The 24,100-nt window shown below is 43.6% G+C and overlaps 1 protein-coding gene across 1 annotated transcript in view; it reads right to left on the bottom strand.

Moving 5' to 3' along the window:
* ralgapa2 (Ral GTPase activating protein catalytic subunit alpha 2) overlaps window positions 1-24,100 on the bottom strand; it is a 400,978-nt gene that overhangs the window by 255,937 nt on the left and 120,941 nt on the right. Inside the window, exon 17 of the mRNA XM_085977825.1 lies at window positions 1,881-2,039. Within this exon, the coding sequence (XP_085833951.1) occupies window positions 1,881-2,039 (159 nt within the window). The remainder of the gene's footprint in view (window positions 1-1,880; window positions 2,040-24,100) is intronic.

Raw genomic sequence — 24,100 nt, forward strand, 5'->3', positions numbered from 1 at the left:
GAATTCCCTCCATAAACCTCTTCACCTCTCTCTCCCCCTTTAAGACATTCCTTAAAACCTACCTCTTAGTCATCTGTCCTAATATGGCACGGTAACACTCCCATGAAGCACCTTGGAATGTTTCACTATGTTAAAGGCGCTTTATAAATGCAAGTTGTTGTTTTTGTTGAAGAGGAAGAACAGAGTGGGAAGATAGGATGTGAAGCTGCACAGTGAGGGTGGTTTGGGAGCTAGGATGACTAAGGAGCAGAGCATGGTCAGGAGCAGGTGTGGAGAGGCAGGCAATTGTAGTTAAGGTGGCTGTGTAGATGGCCTCAGTATTAGAGATGAAGATACCAAATAGGTGTTGGAGCTAATGGCATAGAGATGGGGGAAGTGGATTTGAGGAGACAGTTTGTTGTGAAGGATAGGATTAGTGCATTGCCCTTTCTCTCCAGCATTATGACAAATCAAGTTGTACAAAGCAGGTGTGGGCCCCTGTTCTCCTGACTGCGTGTGACCCGCTAGTTCTTAATGGGCTGTCCGTCTGCCCCATATAGAGCAATTCTATATGGGGTTGGAAAATTGTGGTATCCGCTGTCTGTGCTGTTCCTTCATTTTTCCCAGCTGCACTTGCCCAAAGAACACAATTTATAATAGTTATAGAGCTGTTTAACTAGTAGTGCAGCATTGTGCAGGTATTTTGGACTGGGTTCCAGAAAGAACATCAAGTACGGTTGTGCATTATTGAATGTGCTAAAAACTCAAGGATTTTTACTCCCATTTAACACATCAAGAATTTCACCTTGCTGTTTATATGTCAACACTTATGAAGGGGAATTAGGAACCAAGAAAGTAATCCATGCCAGACTTTTCTAGTTGTTTTTACATTCTATAGTTGTGCACTCTAGCACTGTGCTGAATTGTTCTGTGTTCTTAGTTCTATTTAACTTGTAAATAAACATTAGTAATCAGTTTATCTAAATGCAATGTCTGCTATTTCTGACCAAGATAAATGTAGTACAAAATTGGATTTACCTGTAATTGCATATACAGATTACTGAAAATAGGATGATTGTTGACGCTTTGGATCATGCAACTTTAATGGGCAGATTACTGAAGAGGCAGCTTCCAAATCAAAGGGGGCACAGTCCATTTCTGGGAACTGCTGTGAAATTGTTGAAAGAGAAATGGCTATATAAAATCCTGAAACTGCAGCACTCAAGTGTTGATAGTGAATCGCTTCTGCATGGAATGCTAAAAAATACCAGGAATGAGAGGCTTTAGTTATGAGGAGAGTTGAGAGAAATTAAGGCTCTTTTAATTAGACCAAAAATTAAGAGTAGATCTGATAAAGGTGTTTTATTTATCGAAGATTTTCCACTGGTCAGTGAGTCAGTAACTAGAAGGCATGAATTTAAGATCATCATCAGGAGAAGAAAGGGGGGGGGGGGTGTTAGGAGATTTTTTGTTAAACGTAGAGGGTCATTGGGATATAGAATACACTAGCAGAAACAGTGGTGGAAGCAGCATTCAGAACAGCTTTTGAAAGCTAAGTGGACAAATATTTGAAAAAGAAAAATATAATACGGCATGGGGAAAACAAAGGAGAATGGGAGGAAGTGGATAGCTCTTTCAGAGAGCTGGTACAGGTACAATGGTCCGAATGGCTTCCTTCTGTGGTGAAAAATTCTATGATTCTCCAAGAATTGTAGCTCTTGATTCCTCGCCAGCCCTTGTTTTATGCGGCAGTGCACTCCATCAAACTTTACTTTTACTTATAAATTAATCAGGAAATATCCTGCCAGAATAACATGGCCTGGTGATTTAACAGGGATTAAAAGAAGCACATTGTACAATATAATACAGCTTTCAACAAACCAGAGTGAAATTATACTTACTTCCGGCTTCTTTAAAATTTGAATGTAGAACATGCAATTTTTCATTGGATAGATGATGATTAAGACATCGCCAAAATCTGTAGGAATGATGCCCCTGCGGTAGTCCCTTGTGTGCTCAGACCAGATGATGTGAACTTCGTCATTTCCCAGGTGACGAAGCTGCAATGGTAAATTGGTTCTTGATTAATTGTAGTGTAGTGATATCAGTGCCTTATTACAAGGTCAATATCTATAAATTTAATTAATTCACCTCAATGGCTATAATTTTTATAATATTAAAAGGTGAAAACCTTTTCCAATTAGTCTGTCTGAATTATTTAGTTTGATATGTTTGTAAAGAATAACAAATTCTACAATATTTATAAGAATGTGTTTTCAGATTAATTTGCATGGACGGAAAATATTTTTCTTATTTTCTTAATTACACATAATTTTGGCGATTCTTTTTGTAAACTTGGAGATGGTTTTACTCAAAGCATTCAATGATGCAAATAGTATTTTGGTAATATTCACTCTACATGAGGTATTGAAATCTTGAAAACAAAAGATCAGTATGATTATAGAACACAACAGAAATATGAATATTCCTAGACAACTGCAGTAGTTTATATATCATAAATTAAAAAGGCTAAACCAGCTTTAACCGCTCTATTTCATACTTCTCACATTTTTTGTTTAGAAATCTGTCTCACTTAGAATCAAAAAAATTATATTTTTAATATTCCTTTATTGGAGTCTGTGTCTGGTCTCAATTATGATTGCTTTAAATTGGTTACTGCATGGCTAGGAGCACCCAGACAAGATGGAATACACATATTATCTGGATCAGGTCTCCCATCATCTATGGCTCACATATATAGTGTGACTTTCAGTTATTCTTCTTCTCTGATGATTTATTACATGTGAAAAATATGCATGGTTATAGGCAAGTTATTAAAAATGCAAGCTCTCACACTTTATTGCTTACAAAAGAATGCTGGAAATAAAAAAACAAAATGGTCTGCAACAAATAAACCAGGCTGTTTGATCTGGCAATTAATCAGTTAAGAGGTGGTAGACAAGCAGGTAGCTGTTCCTGCGTTCTGTCCAGAAAAACGGATTTGTTTGAAAACTTGATTACTGAGCTGCGAGGAGACAGAGCTAATTGGTTAGGACTGCTGAATCTACAGGGGGTAACAGTAATTTCAGCCAAAAGGTATCTGATGCTGCTATTGACTGGCAGTTCAATGCTTAGAGCCCACCTGATCAGAGAAATATATACTGGAGCCTTTTCACAGTTCGGCAGTTATTCTTCTTGCTACAAGGGTGGAGATTAACAAAGAACTGAGAGTCTGGTCTCATGAAAAAATTTGCATCACACACACAGGTCCAGGGTAAAATTGGAGACTGTGCCAGAACTTCAATTTTTTTGTTACTGCTTTGTAACAGGTTCTGTAAGCTAAGTAACATTGTGATTTATTCATCTGCTGTTGTTCGCCTTTTGCTTCTACTAATTTATTTTCTCAATAAACCTGATTTGTAATTGTAGCCTGAAAGTGTTATTTGGCTGCCAGCCGGAGAGAATTAGTGCAGATGACGGTAACTCTGAGGCCCACTATCCCGGATTACTTTGCGCATACGGTTAAAAATATTTGGAGTGCACCCTAATTAGCAATTTAGCACAGCAACCCAGTGGTGCCTGGATTTTATTTTCAACTCACATGAACATTGTACTTTATTATACAAATCCTCAAAAAACCTGTGTTGATCTCCAGCCAATTTAGGTAAATATGCAAACTCTGGTGCTGGCAGCAAGCTAATTTTTCCAGTAGCAATAGCATCAAAATGACATTGGCAGTACAATGACGACATTGCACAAGTGCGTGGATGCTGATTTAATCATGATACGCAACACACCAATCAACCATTTTGTTTTTTCACTTCCATTTTTTAATCGCTCCATCACTGAATAGGGTGATACATGTGGAGGTATCGATCCACGAGCAGCAACCTTCTGGCATCTAGTGGCTTTTCATAATGCGCGAGTGTCCATGGGTTATTCAACTATGGGATGATTACGGGAACGGTAGGATAGTGGTTATGTTACTGGACTAGTAATCCAGAGGCATGAGTTCAAATCCCACCACGGCAGCTGGAGAATTTAAATTCAATTAAATAAATCTGGAATAAAAAGCTAGTATCAATAATGGTGACCATGAAACTATCGGATTGTCATAAAAACCCATCTGGTTCACTGATGTCCTTTAGGGAAGGAAATCTGCCATCCTTACCTGGTCTGGTCTATATGTGACTCCAGACCCACAGCAATGTGGTTGGCTCTTAACTGCCCTCTGAAATGGCCTAGCAAGTCACTCAGTTGTAACAAACCGCTACGAAAAACAATAATAATAAAACCGGACCGACCACCCGGCATCGACCTTGGCACTGGCTACGGACACGCCAACGGCGCACCCAGCCCAGGCAACCCTGCAAAGTCCTCCTCACGAACATCTGGGGACTTATACCAAAATTGGGAGAGCTGTCCCACAGACTAGTCAAGCAACAGCCCGACATAGTCATACTCACAGAATCATACCTTTCAGCCAATGTCCCAGACTCTTCCATCACCAGCACTGGGTATGTCCTGACCCACCAGCAGGACAGACCCACTAGAGGTGGCGGCACTGGTATCAGCGACCACCGCACAGGCATTGTGGAGACAAAGTCCTGTCTTCACACTAAGGACACCCTCCATTGTATTGTGTGGCACTACCACGGTGTTAAATGGAATAGATTCAGAACAGATCTAGCAGCTCAAAACTGGGCATCTTGAGGCGGTGTAGGCCATCAGCAGCAGCAGAATTGTATTCCACCACAATCTGTAACCTCATGGCCTGGCTATTCCCTCACTCTACCATTACCATCAAGCCAGGGGACCAATCCTGGTCCAATAAGGAGTGTAGAAGAGCATGCCAGGAGCAGCACCAGGCATACCTAAAAATGAGGTGCCAACTGGGGAAGCTGCAACACAGGACTACATGCATGCTAAACAGTGGAAGCAGCATGCTATAGACAGGGCTAAGCTATCCCACAATCAACAGAGCATATCAAAGCTCTGCAGTCCTGCCACATCCAGTCACGAATGGTGGTGGACCATTAAACAATTAATGGGAGGAGGAGGCTCCACGAAAATCCCCATCCTCAATGATAGCAGAGCCCAGCACTTGAGTGCAAAAGACAAGGCTGAAGAGTTTGCAACCATCTTCAGCCAGAAGTGCCGAGTTGATGATCCATATCGGCTTCCTCCTGAGGTCCCCACCATCACTGAAGCCAGTATTCAGCCAATTCGATTCACTGTATGTGATATCAAGAAACGGCTGAGTGCACTGGATACAGCAAAGGCCAAGGGCCCTGACAACATCCCGACTGTCGTGCTGAAGACATGTGCTCCAGAACTAGCCGTGCCTCTGGCCAAACTGTTCCAGTACAGCTACAACACTGGCATCTATCTGACAATCTGGAAAACTGCCCAGGTATGTCCTGTCCACAAAAAGCAGGACAAATCCAATCCGGCCAATTACCGCCCCATCAGCCTACTCTCAATCATCAGCAGAGTGATGGAAGGTGTCGTCGACAGTGCTATCAAGCGGCACTTACTCACCAATAATCTGCTCACCGATGCCCAGTTTGGGTTCTGCCAGGACTACTCGGTTCCAGACCTCATTACAGCCTTGATCCAAACATGGACAAAAGAGCTGAATTCCAGAGGTGAGGTGAGAGCGACTGCCCTTGACATCAAAGCAGCATTAGACCGTGTGGCTTAAAGGAGCCCTCGTAAAACTGAAGTCAATGGGAATGAGTGGGAAAACTCTCCACTGGCTGGAGTCATACCTAACACAAAGGAAAGTGGATGTGGTTGTTGAAGGTCAATCATCACAGCCCCAGAACATCGCTGCAGGAGCTCCTCAGAGCAGTGTCCTAGGCCCAACCATCTACAGCTGCTTCATCAATGACCTTCCCTCCATCATAAGGTCAGAAGTGGGGATGTTCACTGATGACTGCACAGTGCTCAATGCCATTCGCAACAACTCAGATATTGTAGCAATCCATGCCCACATGCAGCAAGACCTGGACAACATTTAGGCTTGGGCTGATAAGTGGCAAGTAACATTCATACCACACAAGTGCCAGACAATGACTATCTCCAACAAGCGAGAGTCCAACCACCGCCCCTTGACATTCAACGGCATTACCATTGCCGAATCCCCCACCATCAATATCCTGGGGGTTACCACTGACCATAAACCTAACTGGACCAGCCACGTAAATAATGTGACCACAAGAGCAGGTCAGAGGCTGGATATTCTGTGGCGAATGTCTCGCATCCTAACTCCCCAAAGCCTTTCCACCATCTACAAGGTACAAGTCAGGCATGTGATGGAATATTCTCCACTTGTCTGGATGAGTGCAGCTCCAACAACACTCAAGAACCTCAACACCATCCAGGACAAAGCAGCCCGCTTGATTGGCACCCCATCCTCCACCTTAAGCATTCACTCCCTCCACCAGCGGCGTACCGTGACTGCAGTGTGTACCATCTACAAGATGCACTGCAGCGACTCGCCAAGGCTTCTTCTTCAGCACTTCCCAAACCCACGACCTCTACCACCTAGAAGGACAAGGGCAGCAGGCGCATGGGAACACAATCAAGTTCCCCTTCAAGTTACACACCATTCTGACTTGGAAGTATATCGCCGTTCCTTCATGGTTGCTGGGTCAAAATCCTGGAACTCCCTCCGTAACAGCACTGTGGGAACACCTTCACCACACGGACTGCAGCAGTTCAAGGCGGCGGCTCACCGCCACTTTCTCAAGGGCAATTAGGGATGGGCAATAAATGCTGGCCTTGCCAGCGACGCCCACATCCCATGAGCTAATAAATTACAGCCATGGTACCACTTTATGACCCCGAGCACACTTATGCACTTCCAGCAAATATATTGGATAGTTATTGAGCATAAGAACTTTGCTCGATTTTCTTTCTCCTTCTAGTCTAGGGATGCTGAGACTAACATAGCATCAACATCACTGCCTCGCTGAGATTAGCTGTTCAGTCACCCAATTTCTACTTTCAATAAAGAAAATAGATATACGGCTTCAGTCACCTTATAATCTCGCAGCATTCACCTTATGCTGACCTTATTTAAAAAAAATTGCTGATTCTCTTTCGTGAATAATAATGTATGATACAGACAGCCAACCCCAAGAAACACTTGATTCTGTTGTCTTAAGAAAACAACTGAATCCTTGGCTAATTAGATGTGTGCCGCACAACCCAGTTACTCATGTGAATTGTAGCTGTAGCTATTTTACAGGCTGTGAGCCGGATGGCTAGCACACCACTGATGACACTGGTCAAGGCGCTGTGCCCAACAGCCTGACCTTCCTTGTGTTAATTGCATTATAAAGCCAGCTGGCTCAAGAATGGAGTCGTCAATTTGATTGAAAAATTCCTGCTGTCAAGTAGGCATGATAGCCCTGTTATTCAGTCACTCTGAAGTCTGACCAACCCTTTTGTTTGGGCTATAGTGTGCTCTTCCTCAAAAGCGGAGTTTTATTTGTAAATTAACTAAAACTTCCTGGCAGAATAGCACAGCCTGTAGACTGATAATGTGCGCCTTTCATTCGGCTCCACTCTTACTGTAACCCTGCCAATTTGTTTTCCTGCTCCAGTCCTGCCTCAGGCTAAAAAAGCCTTGCAAGACATAAGTGCAATTACAGTTCGTGGAGCCAAATGAATTGCAGAAATCCAATAGCACAGCTCTGTCACAGCTTGCAACCCCTGTTGCTGCTAAAAATCGAATTGAACAAAGCTAACACATTTCTACTGTAAGAGCACAGGGTTCAGCATAGGGTTGGAGGCACACAACAAAAATGAGAGCTTACTACGACTAAACATTTTTTGATAAGCTAAATAACCTCAGCAGTTTTCGCAGCTCATTTTTTTTAAACCATTAACTGTGATTTGGTAAGATCGAGTCAGAGGACTGTAGCATGCTGATGCACAAATTGATTTTCACTTTAGTGTATGCTCTGATCAAAAGTTTACAATAATGATGCCAGATGTTGCAGCACCATGGAACGGTAAGACCCACATCTTTATTAAGGCAATTTTAGTAAAGCCTTTATGACAGACTACTCATATGAAGATTTAGATGCAATTACATTTATTCAGGCTATTTATGTATTTACAGAAACAGATTACAACTGCATCTTGCTGTATAAAAATACTTACACTTCACTATTTATTGGCCCTTTGAAAATCTATTCACACATTACAACCTAAAAATATGATTCATCACCAAATTCAGCATTTCCAGGATGTAATTTCAGCGAGGTGCTCACCATTCATATACATCTGAGATCCTTACCAAACATGTATAAACACTTTTTAAATTCATTTCCACTTACCCAAACTCTCATGGTATTTTTTTTCTTCAATTATAATAGAATTTCTAAAAATGCATTTTTGAGTTATACTATCAAGAAAGAAGTGTGCCCCTAATAGATCACCTTTACAAGAGAAATTAAAAAAATTATCATGGAAATAGGAATAAAATAACCCCCCCAAAAATGAAAAATTACTGTCAAAAAATTTGTTCTACCACTTTACTTCAATGAGATACAATGCCAGCAGTGGCTAATATGTGGCTCACAAACTACATGTGGATCTTCCATACCTCAAAAGCAGATCTGTGATCTTTGGATGGGATTCCAATAGGTGTGGCTCTCTGACTGGGCCGTCACAGACACGTGGGCTGTGCGTAGGAAATGGGAAGGAGCAGGTGGCTTCGAGAGAGGGAGTGCCATTTTCTAAATAGGACGTGAAGGCAGCACGTGTCAAAGATAATTTTAGATTCAAAAGCACCAGCTTGTTGCTGATAATGAATTGTGGGGTTTCAGGCATAATAACCCTAAATATTGAAATTTCTGCATTTTAACTGGATTCTGTTTGAGGAGTGAGGAAGTGAAGTGAAACCTGTACAATAATGGCCCAGAAATTCAGGTCTCCACGGGTGAGTACGCACGGGGTACTCACCCGTGGGCCCGATGGAAGTGCCGGTTTCCTGCATGCACGGGAAACCGGCACTTCCGTTCCTCTGAACGAAGAGGTTCAGAGGTCGAACGCTTGCGCAGGGGAGGCTGCGCGTGCGCATCGAACTTAGGTTTTTTTTTTTTTAAAACAGGTTTTCCCAGGAGGGTAAGCCTGCAGAATTTACACATTTAAAAAGCAGGCGTAAGGCCTGCTTTTTACAAGGTAAGTGGTGAATTAATTAAAATTACAACATTTTTTCCACAGGTTTATTATTTTTAAATACTTTAAAGCAAGGTAAGTTTATTTTTAGCCCCGTTTGAAAAAAATAATTTTATATTCTAAAATTTAAATTGATGGCCCAGAAATTCAGGTCCCAACGCATGAGTACGGACGGAGTACTCACGCGTGGACCCGATGGAAGTGCCGGTTTCTTGCATGCACTACGCATGTGCGGGAAACCGGCATTTCCGATCCTCTGAACCAAGGAGTTCAGAGGTCAAACGCGTACGTGCAGGAGTCTGCACATGCGCGTTGAACTTCCTCTTTTTTTTTTATACAGGTTTTTCCGTGCGTGAATGCCTCTACATTTTACACATTAAAAAAACAGGCGTAAGGACTTCATTTTAAAAGGTAAGTGGTCAATTAATTAAAATTAGAACATTTTTTCCACAGGTTTATTATTTTTAATTACTTTACAGTAAGGTAAGTGTATTTTTAGCCCTGATTTTTTATAAAATTATTTTTTTCAAAAATTTAAATTATTGTTTAAAATAGTTATTTAATGTTATTTATAGTTGATTTAAATAGTGTGATTTTTTTTCAAATTTATTTTAAGGTTAAGTGCTGTTTTGGGCGCCCGGAGTTTTCATGAGTTTGACAGTTCTTTCAGTTAAACTCATGAATGGACTTTTCCCTCCTCCGATTGGTTGCCCAGTGCTCACGTGATCCCAGCCGACGCATCGCACTAAGTACGCCGCTGGATCACGCAAGCACAGCGCGCCGGGAGCTGGACCGGGCCACAGAGAGAAAATGCACGCAGGCCCAGGCCTCAACTGCCGGCGCGCTAGTTAAGTGTAGGTCGGGGGCTTGCACCCGCGGGAAGCCCCCGACACGAATTTCTGGGCCATTGTTTAAAATAGTTATTTAATGTAATTTATAGTTTATTTAAAAAATGTGATTTAAAAAAAAATTTTTTTTGAAGGTTTAGTGCTATTTTGGGGCCGTAGTATTTAAGTCTTGACAGGTCTTTCTGTCTGACTTATGAATGGAGCATTCCCTGCTTCGATTGGTTGCCCATGGCCCACGTGATCCCAGGGGACGCATCGAACTAACTGCGCCCCTGGGATACGCAAGCACTGCGCGCCGGCAGCTGGACCAGGCCCCGGATTGGAATTCCACGGGGCCCTACAGCTCAACGGCCGGCGTGCAAGGCAAGTGCAGGTCGGGGGCTTACACCCGCGGGAAGCCCCTGACCCGAATTTCTGGGCCAATATTTTAATAAAAATTAAACATTTTCAAGTATAAACTGCTATCCTGTTGCAGTATATGATTTGAAAGCATGCTCAGAACAGAGGCAAGAGAAGAAAGCAAATAGCATGTGTTACATGAGTGTTTATTTTGTACTGCCCCTCCCCCTTTCAAAACTGCTATCACCCCCTTATTAAAAAAAAATCCACTCCTCTGTTCTTGCAAACTAGCATCCCATCTCCAAGGTCCTTGAAAGTATTGTTGCCTCCCACATCTGTGCCCATCTTTCCTGCTACTCCCTGTTTACATCTCTCCAGCTTGGTTTCTGCTTGTCACAGCACCAAAATGGCCTTAATCAAAGTAACAAATGGCATTAAAAATAAAAACAGAAAATGCTGGAAATACTTAACAGGTCAGGCAGCATCTGTAGAGAGAGAAACAGAGTTAACGTTTCAGGTCGATGGCCCTCCGTCAGAAATGGTATTGTCTGTCACTGTGACCATGGTGCACTATCCCTCTCTGATCTCTCTGCAGCTTTTGACATAGTTAACCATATCATTCTCCTCCAACTTCTCTCTTCCGTCATAAAGCTCAGTGGGGCTGTTCTTGCTTGCTTCCACTCTTACCTATCCAATTGTAGCCACAGCATCTCCAGTAATGGCTTCTTTTCCGGCCCCTGCATGGTTACCTCCAAAGCAATGTTCCCTGTAAGCTGTGTGGCCGCGCAGCGCTTCATGAGTCCCACGCAGCCAAGTTTTAAATAGAAAAACTGTGCATGCACGGTATTTTGAAGGGGTCGCAAAAAATATTTACAGGGACCATTGTTCCAAAGTCCCTCAAGGATCCAACCTTGCCCCCCTCCTCTTCCTCATCTACCTGTTGCCGCTCGGTGACATCACTTGCAAACATGTGAAGCACAAGCATCGGCATAGACCAGTTGTGCCGATTGGCCTGTCTCTGCGTTGAAAATTCTGTTTCCCTAGGTACAACTGACGAGATTCAGCTCTACTTCTGAAGCACCTGTCTCAATCCCTTCACTGCCTCTTTGTTGTCAGACTATGAGTCCGACATCCATCCTTGGAGGAGCCGCACTTTCCTCTAGTTAAACATTGGGAAGACCAAAACCACAGACTTCAGCCTCGGGTACAAACTCCATACTGTTGTCATCGATTCCATCCCCTTCTCTGGCCACTGTCTCAGGTTGAACCAGATTGCAACCATTGTATGTTCAACTCCAAGTTGAACATTCCAACCTAATATCCTCCCCATCACAAAGACCACCTACTTTCATCTCCGTAACATCGCCCACCTGCTCCACTACCTCAGCTCATATACTATAAAACCCTCAGCCATGTCTTTGTCCCCTCCAGACTCAAGGGGCGCGATCTTGCCAGCCCTGGGGAGGCGGGTATGGAGGTGGTACTGCCTGGAAAATGGCAGAATCTGGGGGCGGGTGCCCATCCCGCCCCCCAACCAGCCTCCATGCCATCTTGCCAGGAGGCGAGTAGCTGACCCGCGCCGGGTCCCATCTCCTTGGAGGCGGGAAGAGGATTAATGCCACTTATCTGCCTGTTAAGGATTGTCCCCATTTTACCCACACAAGTGCGCGCTTCCCGAAGGCTGCAAACCCCGCCAGGGTCACCGAGGCGAGCAGTGGGTCTGCGGGGGTCGGAGGGGTGCAAAAGTGTGCTGTGAAGGTAAATGATGGGTGCAAATGTGAAGAGGTGAGTATGTGAGGTAAGTGGAAAGTGTTAGTAAAAGTTTACTTACCTTTGTTTCTTCCTGCAGGCTTCAAGATTTAAATCTGGCGACGCGGCGGCTTACAGTGAAGCTAGGACCAACCTAAAAAAGGGTATCAGGACTGCCAAAAGGAAACAGGCACTGCGGATAGAGGATCATTTCCACAACAACTCGGACCCGCGGCGCATGTGGCAAGGCATCCAGTCCATCACCGACTACAAGGGCAAAAACACCAGCCCCCCGGTTAGCGATGCCTCCCTTCCGGAGGAGCTTAACAACTTCTACGCTCGCTTTGACAGGGACAACAAGGAGCCGGCTACCAAAGCCTTGCCACCCCCGGAAGACCAGGTGCTCACTCTGTCGACCTCCGACGTAAGGGGTGTTCTACGCGGAGTGAACACACGAAAGGCTGCTGGACCGGATAGCATCCCTGGACGGGTACTCAAGGAATGTGCTGATCAGCTGGCTGATGTCATCCCCGCCATCTTCAATCTGTCATTGGCCCAGGCAGTAGTCCCTACATGCTTCAAGACCGCTACCATTATTCCTGTGCCAAAACAAACGGCTGTGACGTGCCTGAACGACTATCGACCTGTCGCACTCACACCCATCATAATGAAGTGTTGCGAGAGACTGGTCCTGGCTCACATCAAAGCCAGTGTTCCCACCTCTCTTGACCAACACCAGTTTGCCTATCGTGCAAACAGATCAACGGAGGATGCAATCACAACTGCTCTACACTCGGCACTGAATCACTTAGATGGTGAGGAGACCTACATCAGAATGCTGTTCATAGACTACAGCTCAGCATTCAACACTATCGTCCCCAACAAGCTGGCCACCAAACTCCAAACTCTTGGCCTGAACACTTCCCTCTGCAACTGGACCCTGGACTTCCTAACAAACAGACCCCAGCCTGTCAAATTAGGTAACCACACCTCCCCCCCTCCCCTGACCCTGAACACGGGGGCCCCACAAGGATGTGTGCTGAGCCCCCTCCTCTACTCCCTCTTCACCCACGACTGTGTGGCTGTTCATGGTTCCAACACCATCAAGTCTGCGGATGATACCACGGTAGTAGGCCAGATCACCAACAACGATGAGTCAGCCTACAGGGAGGAGGTCCAGCATCTCGTGAAGTGGTGCGCCGATAACCTGGCCCTTAACATCAAGAAAACCAAAGAAATCATTGTGGACTTCAGGAAGTCTAAAGGCGGAAGTCACACCCCCATCCACATCAATGGGGCTGTGGTGGAAAGGGTGGACAGCTTTAAGTTCTTCGGAGTCCACATCACGGAAGACCTCTCCTGGTCCCTCAATACCTCCTCTCTGGTGAAGAAGGCCCAGCAGCGCCTATATTTCCTAAGGAGGCTGAAGGGATGTAACCTGTCACCCCTGATCCTCTCTAACTTTTACCGCTGCACAATAGAGAGCATCCTGACAAACTGTATCACAGTATGGTATGGCAGCTGTAGCTACTATGACCGGAAAGCCCTGCAGCGGGTAGTCAAAACTGCCCAACGCATTACCGGCACCCGGCTACCGACCATAGAGCACATATACCAGAAACGCTGTTTACGGAGGTCACGGTCCATCATCAAAGACCCTACCCACCCCAGCCACAGTCTGTTCGCCCTCCTGCCATCTGGGAGACGCTACAGATGCATTCGCACCCGTACGACCAGATTTAGAACAGCTTCTTTCCCAGGGCTGTCATCCTACTGAACTCCACAAATAAACTCTAAAGCCTGCACATCTGCCAATGCACTTTATTATGGTTATGTTTATGTTAATGTATTACAAGCCAAATGTATGTTGAATGTTTAAATGTCTTAATCTAATTGTACACTCTCGGGAGCCGCAAGCCTACATTTCGTTGTACTGCACTTGTGCACTAACAATGACAATAAAAGTTGATTTGATTTGATGAGTTGGGGATGTGGAGAGTCTCACATCTCCGCGGCAGAGAGGACAGATGGCTGCTGCATTCTCCAATGCAACAACCATCTAATTTCTGCTAAAGAAAGAGGTTTGATGAGTCTTGAATTCAAGAACTCATCAAACTACAGAGAATGTCAGTGTTTGACAGCTTCACAGAGCTGTTAAACGATGACAATTCTTTGACAGATGAAACGTCATACACTGACATTCTCGCTTGCCCTTAATTGCCCTGCTAAGCCCGCTGGGCGGGCTTAACAAGGTCAATCAAGGGAAAATAGCGTGGGTTGGCCAGAAGTCGATGGAGGCTGGACTAAAACCCGACAAGTGGGAGTCCCGCCTCCAAAAACTCCCCATTGGCAAAATCCAGCCCAACTATTCCAATGCTCTCTTGGTGGGCCTTCCACCCCCACCCTCCGTAAACTTCAGCTCATCCAAAACTCTGCTGACTCTCTCCTATCATGCAAATTCTCAAATTGCTACTTGATCACTAACCATGAGCTCATTGACAAGGATTTTCTAGCATTTGTTAATGAGATTGGCATGAAAGTTAAACTAATGTCGGTAGAATGGCTGCATGAATGGGCGTAATTTCAGGAGTAACTTCCCAATTATGTTCCAACAGGAAATTTCTCTGACTGCAAAGGAAGAACTACTTGACATTATATCACTAAAAGATCGAATCAGGCCACTGATATCAAGGAGGCTCTGATGTCTATTATTCAGAAAGTCAAGGTACTGTTACAAAATCTTACTACAATTGCTATGAATGGAGCACAAGCAATATCATCAGTAAGGGAGTTCAGAATTCTGGACATTTCACTGCACTGTTATCAAAGCAACTGAGTTTGAAGCACATTATAAAGCTACTGTAGTTTTAGAAATTGTGAACTGCATTAATATCCGTGCACTGAATCACAGGCCAATCAAATATCTGGTTGAAGAACTCAATGGTGGAACTCTTCCTTCAGACCTTTTGCAGTGAGCTAGTTTTATGGTGGAAAAGTGATCACTCGTAAATTTGAATTGCTCAATCCCTCGACAGCATTGCTGGAAGAAATAGGCAAAGCATAAACCTGCCCTCATTGGGTTTTATTTGGTCTTTCCAGCAGACATGTTGCTGCATCCGGCCAAATTAAACCTGGAATTTTAAGGAAAGATGAAGTTATTACCTGAACATATGAAAAGGGTGTTTAATTTATAAACAAGTTTAAGTGTTTCAGACATAGTTAGAGATGAGCCGATACACTTACCATCCGCGTTTAAGCTTCGCGAAAATGGTAATAAGGCGGGAGATAGAGAGAGCAGCAAGCATTACATGACTTTTCTTCGAAGTCGTCAAGATAGTTTGTTCAACATTGTTAAAGATTTTGAGTTGAGGAGGCCTCAGGTTAGATTTCTGGGTAACCCATTAACTGCTAAGGCTGATGGCGTGACACCTCATTGATTAGATAAAGCAGCTTCTTAGTTGGAAACGATTGAAACCAATTCTAAAAGAGGAAATACTTGAATTTGAGGGTTGTGTCATGTGAGAAGTATTCAGACAAGATTGCTCTCCTTTGTCTGACTTCTGTGTTCAGTTAATCTCTTGTTCTACTCTTCAACACGCAAAATCGAAGTACAGGTCTGCTCTGACTTAAGCTCACATTTTAGAATCGATATGTTCATGCACAACTGAATACTAATCAGGTTTCAAGAAAAGAGTGAGAAACAAAGCAGGTCAAGTCTCATCGATTCGTGTGCCTGATTGTATTTTGTGCAGCACGAGTTGATTTTTGTTGTTACAGTAAGAATATCACTGGCCTTACTAATAATACTGTTTCCATTATTTAACAGAAATGATTGCATTTTGTTCAATACTCAAAACTATTAAATAAATGCATTAATAGCTTGAGCTTTTTAGGGATATGCAAAATAAATGCTCCACACTGGATCCTAAAATAGCTGTATAAAATGCCTGCTATGTATTCAATGTATCCTGCCTTTTCATCATTCTGGAGCCTCACAATTAGTTTCTTTCTCTGTGGAACTACTCAATAACTGGTCCATAACAGAAGTCAGCAGAATGCCTCCGTGATGCAAGGGAACCTGAAGCAACAGGACACCATTAGCCTAAAAGTCAACAATTAGGCTATCTCCTACTAAGAGATTACTGTACTTAAAAAGAGATGTTTTAGGAGTTGCATTTCCTGTTGGTCAATTTTCTTTTAAAACAAAATTTGATCCAAACAGATTGCTCTAGGTTTTTGGTACAATAAAGAAATAATTGAAAAAAGTGCTCTTGAAACTAGAAAACATGTGTTTAACATTTTAGCAGAGCAGAGTCATGGTATACATTAGCCTGAATTAAATAAAGCAAATGTAACACCAAGCTTCCCATCAATAAGTAACAGCCTGGTCTGTCTATGTTAAGACGGTTCATTTTCATTGAAATTACAGGGCAAGCGATAGAGGGAAAATGTCTCAATATATTTCTAGCCTGACAACAGGTTACGGCATTTCAGTTGATTTCCAAGTACATCTGTGCATAGCAAAAGTAATCATCACAACAGTTAATAGTTAACCATTAATTAATCACAACTTAATTCAACTTAGTCTACTGTATTTGCAAGTGAGACCCTGAGCACCGGTCACTTGCCACTTTAATTCTTCATCCCACTCTAACTTCTCCTTCCTTGGCCTCCTACACTGTTCCAATGAAGCTCAATGCAAGCTCGAGGAACAGCATTTCATCTTTCTATGAGCCACTTTACAGCCTTCCGGCCTTAACATTAAGTTTAACAACTTTAGATCTCAACCACCGCTCCCATTTTCTCTTGGGCAGCAGGTGCTGGTAATGGAGAATGGTTGCACTGGGAGTGCAGGTGGTGTGGCCTAGTGTTTGAGGTGGGGAACTGCTATCAACACACGGCAGGCGGGGTGGTCCTCACCCTGGGTCTACTTGGCTTTCTTCCACCATATTTCTGGGCCACGATCAGCCTTCTCTTCTTTGGCAGATTTTTCATGCTTCCCTCCTCCTGTTATTCTGCAGTAACCATTTACATAGAATATACAGCACCGAAACAGGCCATTCGGCCCAACCAGTCCATGCCGGCATTTGTGCTCCACTTGTGCCTCCTCTCACTCTTCCTCATCTAACTCTTCAGCATGACCCTCTATTTCCTTCTCCGTCATACGCTTATCTAGCTTCCCCTCTAATGCATCTACACTATTAGCTTCAACCACTCCCTGTGGTAGCAAGTTCCACATTCTCATCACTCTCTGGGTAAAGAAGTTTCTTCTGAATTCCTTATTTGATTTCTTGGTGACTAGCTCATATTGATGGCCTCTAGTTTTACTCTTCCCCACAAGAGCAAATTCTCTCTCTCTATGTCTACTCTATCAAAACCTTTCATAATTTTAAAGATCTCTATTAGGTCACCCCTCAGCCTTCTCTTTTCAAGAGAAAGAGAGACCCAGGCTGTTCATCCTTTCCTGATAGGTATACCCTTGCCATTCTGGTATCATCAGTGTAAATCTTCTCTGCACCCTTTCCAGTACCTCTACATCCTTTTTATAATATGGTGACCAGAACTGTACACAGTACTCTGAGTGTGGTCTAAGCAAGGTTCGATACAAGTTTAGCATAACTTCTCTACTTTTCAATTCTGTCCTTCTAGGAATAAACACCAGTGCTTGGTTTGCTTTTGTTTCTGCCTTATTTTCAGTGATTAACGTATTTGTGCTCTGATCTTTTTGCTCCTCTACTCCATTTAGATTCTTATTTTCCAAGTAATATGTGGCTTCGTTATTTTTCTTACCAAAATGTAATACCTTACCAGTTATCTATGTTGAAATTCATTTCCCAATTATATGCCCATTCCGCAAGTTTATTAATGTCTTCTTGTAATTTGTTGCAGTCCTCCTCATTTACGCCTCCTCTGGACCCATCTTTTGTTTCTGTACTTGTCTCATTATCACCTCATTTTGCATTGCACTATCACTTTTGCACTCCTGCCCTCAACCCTACCATAGACCTCTCCTTTTTATTCTTTTCCTAACCGTGTCAACCCCCCCAACTTTTCCCTAGCCCTGCACTCGCTTAAAAGCTGTTCATCACTAACATCTTCCAGTTCTGATGAAAGGTCAGCAACTTCAAACGTTAACTCTGTTTCTCTCGCCACAGATGCTGCCTGACCTGCTGAGTATTTCCAGCTTTCTCTGTTTTTGTTTCGGACTTCCAGCATCTGCAACATTTTGCTTTTAAATTAATCACAACTATTTTGCAGCTGGTACTATTTCTGGAGTTGAATGGTTCCTGGGTGCGAGTAAATTTTTCACATAATCTGCTGTCTTTTTACTAGTCACTCGCCTGGATGCCTTCAAAATTATTCTCTAGTACAGGTAGACTGCCCTTTATCCGAACTTCCGAAAACCGAAACCCTCTAAAAACCGAAGGTTTTTTCGGTCAGCGTAAGTCGTGCGCACGACATGACCAGAGTGGCGCACGACCCCCCGCGGACCCCGACCCCCGCCGACCCCCCCGCGGACCCCCGCCGACCCCGACCCCCGCCGACCCCCCCGCGGACCCCCGCCGACCCACCTTCCAAAATCCGAAATTTTCCGAAAACCGAAACACGGCTGGTCCCGAGGTTTTTGGATAAAGGATAGTCTACCTGTATATGATAAAGCAGTAACTGTAGATTTAAACATAGAAGATAGGAGCAGGAGTAGGCCATTCGGCCCCTCGAGCCTGTTCCGCCATTCAATGAGATCATGGCTGATCATCCAAATTCAGTACCCTGTCCCTGCTTTCTCCCCATATCCCTTGATCCCTTTAGCCTTAAGAAGTATATCTAACTCCTTCTTGAATATATTTAATGAATTGGCCTCTATTGCCTTCTGTGGTAGAGAATTCCACAGGTTCACCACTCTCTGGGTGAAGAAATTCCTCCTCATCTCTGTCCTAAATGGCTTACCCCTTATCTTTAGACTGTGACCCCTGGTTCTGGACTCCCCCGCCATCGGGAACATCCTTCCTGCATCTAGTCTGTCCGGTCCTGTTAAAATTTTATAAGTTTCAATGAGATCCCCTCTCATTCTTCTAAACTCCAGCGAGTATAAGCCCAATCAACCCAATCTCTCTTCATAAGTCAGACTTAGCAAGAAGATTAAACTATGCAATAATTTTGGCAAATTTAGTTTAGAATGTGAATTTTATTCCACCTAAGGGTCCATGTGCATGTCCTCTGCTGCGTTATAAGCCATTTAACCTCAAACCACAGCAAATAAATTTGATGTGTGTGTTGCAATGATTCACCTAAATGAGACCATGTGATGCACAAGAAGTAATACTAAATTATATGCTGCAATATTGTACTGGATCTATCTTAAACTACCATTTTAATGCATGGGCACAAAACAGCTGGCGGTTATATAGAATGTTTGGGAGATACTGCAGTGATTACCCTTAGAATTGCAAATTGTTGATTAAAATGAATCGCTGAAAGAAATGAAAATCTAATTTAACAGTTTTATATTCACAACAACCACAAGATTCAGAAGCAGAACCCAATGATGCACTGAAATGTTTTCCATATACTCAAGAAATGAAAAATGCACCATAAAAATTGTGACCTGGAGTTTCATAGAAACATAGAAGATAGGAGCAGGAGTAGGCCATTTGGCCCCTTGAGTCTGCTCCGCCATTCAATGAGATCATGGCTGATCATCCAAATTCAGTACCCTGTCCCTGCCTTCTCCCCATATCCCTTGATCCCTTTAGCCTTAAGAAATATATCTAACTCCTTCTTGAATATATTTAATGAATTAGCCTCAACTGCCTTCTGTGGTAGAGAATTCCACAGGTTCACCATTCTCTGGGTGAAGAAATTCCTCCTCATCTCAGTCCTGAATGGCTTACCCCTTATCTTTAGACTGTCGCCCCTGGTTCTTGACTCCCCCGCCATCAGGAACATCCTTCCTGCATCTAGTCTGTCTAGTCCTGTTAGAATTTTATAAGTTTCAATGAGATTCCCTCTCATTCTTCCAAACTCCAGCGAGTATAAGCCCAATCGACTCAATCTCTCCTTATACTTCATTCCTGCCATCCCAGGTATCAGTCTGGTGAATCTTCGCTGCACTCCCTCCATGGCAAGAACATCCTTCCTCAGATAAGACGACCAAAACTGCACACAATACTCAAGGTGTGGTCTCACCAAGGCCCTGTACAACTGCAGCAAGACATCCTTGCTCCTGTACATGAATCTTCTCGCTATGAAGGCCAACATACCATTTGCCTTCTTAACCGCCTGTTGCACCTGCATGCTTACCTTCAGTGACTGGTGCACAAGGACACCCAGGTCTCGTTGCACTTCCTCTTCTCCCAATATATTGCCGTTCAGATAATAATCTGCCTTCCTGTTTTTGCCACCGAAGTGGATAACCTCGCATTTATCCACATTATACTGCATTTGCCATGCATCTGCCCAATCACCCAACCTGTCCAAATCATACTGGAGTTTCTCTGCATCCTCCTCACAGCACACACGCCCACCCAGCTTTGTGTCATCTGCAAACTTGGAGATATTACATCTAGTTCCCTCGTCTAGATCATTAATATACATTGTGAATAGCTGGGGTCCTAGGACCAATCCCTGCGGTACCCCCACTAGTCACTGCCTGCCACTCGGAAAAAGACCCGTTTATTCCAACTCTTTGCTTCCTGTCTGCCAACCAGTTCTCTATCCAAGTCAGTACCTTGCCCCCAATCCCGTGTGCCTTAACTTTACACGCTAATCTCTTATGCGGAACCTTATCAAAAGCCTTCTGAAAGTCCAAATACACCACATCCACTGGTTCTCCCTTATCTATTCTACCAGTTACATCCACAAAAAATTCCAGTAGATTAGTCAAGCACAATTTACCTTTTGTAAATCCATGTTGACTTTGTCTGATCCTGTCACTGTTTTCCAAGTGCTTTGCTATTACGTCTTTTATAATGGACTCTAGCATTTTCCCAACTACCGATGTCAGGCTTACCAGTCGATAATTCCCCATTTTCTCTCTACCACCTTTTTTGAACAGTGGGATAACATTAGCTACCCTCCAATCCATGGGAACTGTTCCAGAGTCTATAGAATTTTGGAAGATGACCAGCAATGCATCTACTATTTCTAGGGCCACTTCCTTAAGTACCCTAGGATGTAGATCATCAGGCCCTGGGGATTTATCGGCCTTCAATCCTGTCAATTTCCCTAACACCATTTCCCTACAAATACTGATTTCATGCAGTTCCTCCCTCTCATTAGACCCTATGTTCCCCGACATCTCTGGGAGGTTATTTGTGTCCTCCTTTGTGAAGACAGAACCAAAGTATGTATTTAATTGGTCTGCCATTTCTTTGTTCCCCATTATAAATTCCCCTGATTCTCACTGCAAGGGACCTGCGCTTGACTTCACCAATCTTTTTCTCTTCACATATCTATAAAAGCTTTTACAGTCAGTTTTTATGTTCGCTGCAAGCTTACTCTCATACTCTATTTTTCCCCTCTTAATTAATCCCTTTGTCCTCCTTTGCTGAAGCCTAAACTGCTCCCAATCCTCTGGATTACTGCTTTTTCTGGCCAATTTATATGTCCTCTCCTTGGATCTTATGCTCTCCATAATTTCCCTTGTTAGCCACGGTTGAGTCACCTTTTTTGTTTTATTTTTATGCCAAACAGGGATGAACAAATTCTTTAGTTCATCCATGCGATCTTTGAATATTTGCCATTGCCTATCCACCGTCAACCCTTTGAGTAACATTCCCCAATCAATCCTACCCAACTCGCGCCTCATACCATCGTAGTTTCCTTTATTTAAATTCAGGACCCTAGTCTCTGATCAAATACTTCCCTCTCCATCTTAATGAAGAATTCTATCATATTATGATCGCTCTGCCCCAAGGGCACAACCCAGAAGTTAGACCAAAAAATGCACCCAATGTTGCACCCACTTTGCTGATGTCAAGTTACACCCAAGTATCCTCCCAATCTCATTAGAATACACCTGAACTTAAATGAGTGTAAAGCAGTGTAAACAATCGGATCCCAAGGAAAGCACCGAAACCACCCCATATATGTCTTCTTTATTTAAGTATGAAATTTTAAGTTTCAACTCATTTAACCATCATTCATGCACATCAGGCACAGCATATTGAGGAACCTGCAATCGGGGAAGCTTTTCAATATTTCATGTGATTTACACCTGTGCCATAAAAATCCATTCAAAAGGAACAGCAAACACAGAGCAGGTCTCCGAGGATAAATTGTTTAAAAATGTTCAAAAACTTGCAATTCAACACCAGAAGAATGACTTTCTTTCCTGCCCCACCTGAAAATCAGGTCAGAATTTTAAGAGACCTTCCAAATAAGCACAATTGGAGGATACTTGGACTGGGGAGTTGGGGTCAGGGCCAGTTTTGTGGGCAGAGATTTGTTCGGACAAAGGGGTTGATGAACGGACACAAGAGCAAGGAGCCTTGGGCGTATTGTAATTAGGCATGCAAGTCACTTATTTCCAAAATTCCGTGCTCTTTTAAGCCACGTAATTGGTTTGTGCCCAGGTTACACATCTCTCTGGGCGCAAACACAAAGGAAACTCCAGGCCTGTATACTTAACGAACTCATGCCAGTTAAAGTCAAGATCAAGTAACTAAAATATCTTTCCTAAATAAAATTGGAAGAGGACTCCCCTCCCCTCAAGAACTACCAAATAAACTATGCTCCTCCAGCGCCTCCCCTCCGTTGTCTATGCCTGTGGGACAGCTGTTGCATGGTTCCATTGCTATCTATTTAAATATTTCCAGCAATGGTTTCTCTTCCCTCCTGCATGCTGCCAACCGCTGGAGTCACCAAATCTCTCTCCTTGCCCGCAACCCCCATCTACACATTGACCCCCAGTGACCAGGGCCTGCTGCCACAAATATACCAATGACACCAACTCCACCACCTATCGTGACTGCCTCTCTGCTGTCAGACTGATCAGTCATAATATACAATTAAACAGTGGCAAGATAGAAGCAATTGCATTTGTCCTCCACCACAAACACAGCTCTCTTGCCACTGATTCCAACTCCTTTCCTTGACACCATCTCACTATGCACCCTTGGTGCTCTTTTCAACCCTAAACTGAGTTTCAAAACCCCTCCATCACAAAGACTGCTTTCTTATACCTTCATAACTGCCCCATTGTCCCCCTACCTCAGCCTCTTGGCTTTTGTCATCTCCAGACTCGATTACTCCAATGTTCTCCTTGTTGGCCTCTCGGAAATTTACAGCACAGGAGGCCGCCATTCGGCCAAGCGTGTCTGTGCCGGCTGAAAAAGAGCTATCCAGCCTAATCCCACTTTCCAGCTCTTGGTCCTATAGGTTACGGCACTTCAAGTGCATATCCAAGTACTTTTTAAATGCGATGAGGGTTTCTGCCTCCACCACCCTTTCAGGCAGAGTTCCAGACCCCCACCACCCTCTGGGTGAAAAAAGTTCTCTTCAAATCCCCTCTAAACCTCCGACCAATTACTTTAAATGTATGCCCTCTGGTTATTGGCCTCTGCTAAGAGAAATAGGTCCTTCCTATCCACTTTATCTAGGCCCCTCATAATTTTATACACCTCAGTTAAGTCTCCCCTCAGCCTCCTCTGTTCCAAAGAAAAAAAACCCAGCCTATCCAATCTTTCCTCATATCTAAAATTCCCCAGCCCAGGCAACATCCTCGTAAATCTCCTCTGTACCCTTTCTATGTGTGATGCAATCACATCTTTCCTGTAATATCCTCGAAATACCCCAATGTGTTAAAAATTCTGCTGCAGATGTCCTGTCCCGCACTAAATTTTGATCACCCATTACCATTAAATGGTGAGAAGCTTTCAAATGTTGGAGTTCAGAGAGATTTGGGTGTCCTTGTGCAAGAAACACAGAAAGCTAGCATGCAGGTACAGCAAGCAATAAGGAAGGCAAATGGCATGTTGGCCTTTATTGCA

Source organism: Somniosus microcephalus, chromosome 3 (assembly GCF_052327205.1).
Source record: "Somniosus microcephalus isolate GS21.2 chromosome 3, FLI_Smic_1.0, whole genome shotgun sequence".
NCBI classification, from domain to species: Eukaryota; Metazoa; Chordata; class Chondrichthyes; order Squaliformes; family Somniosidae; genus Somniosus; species Somniosus microcephalus.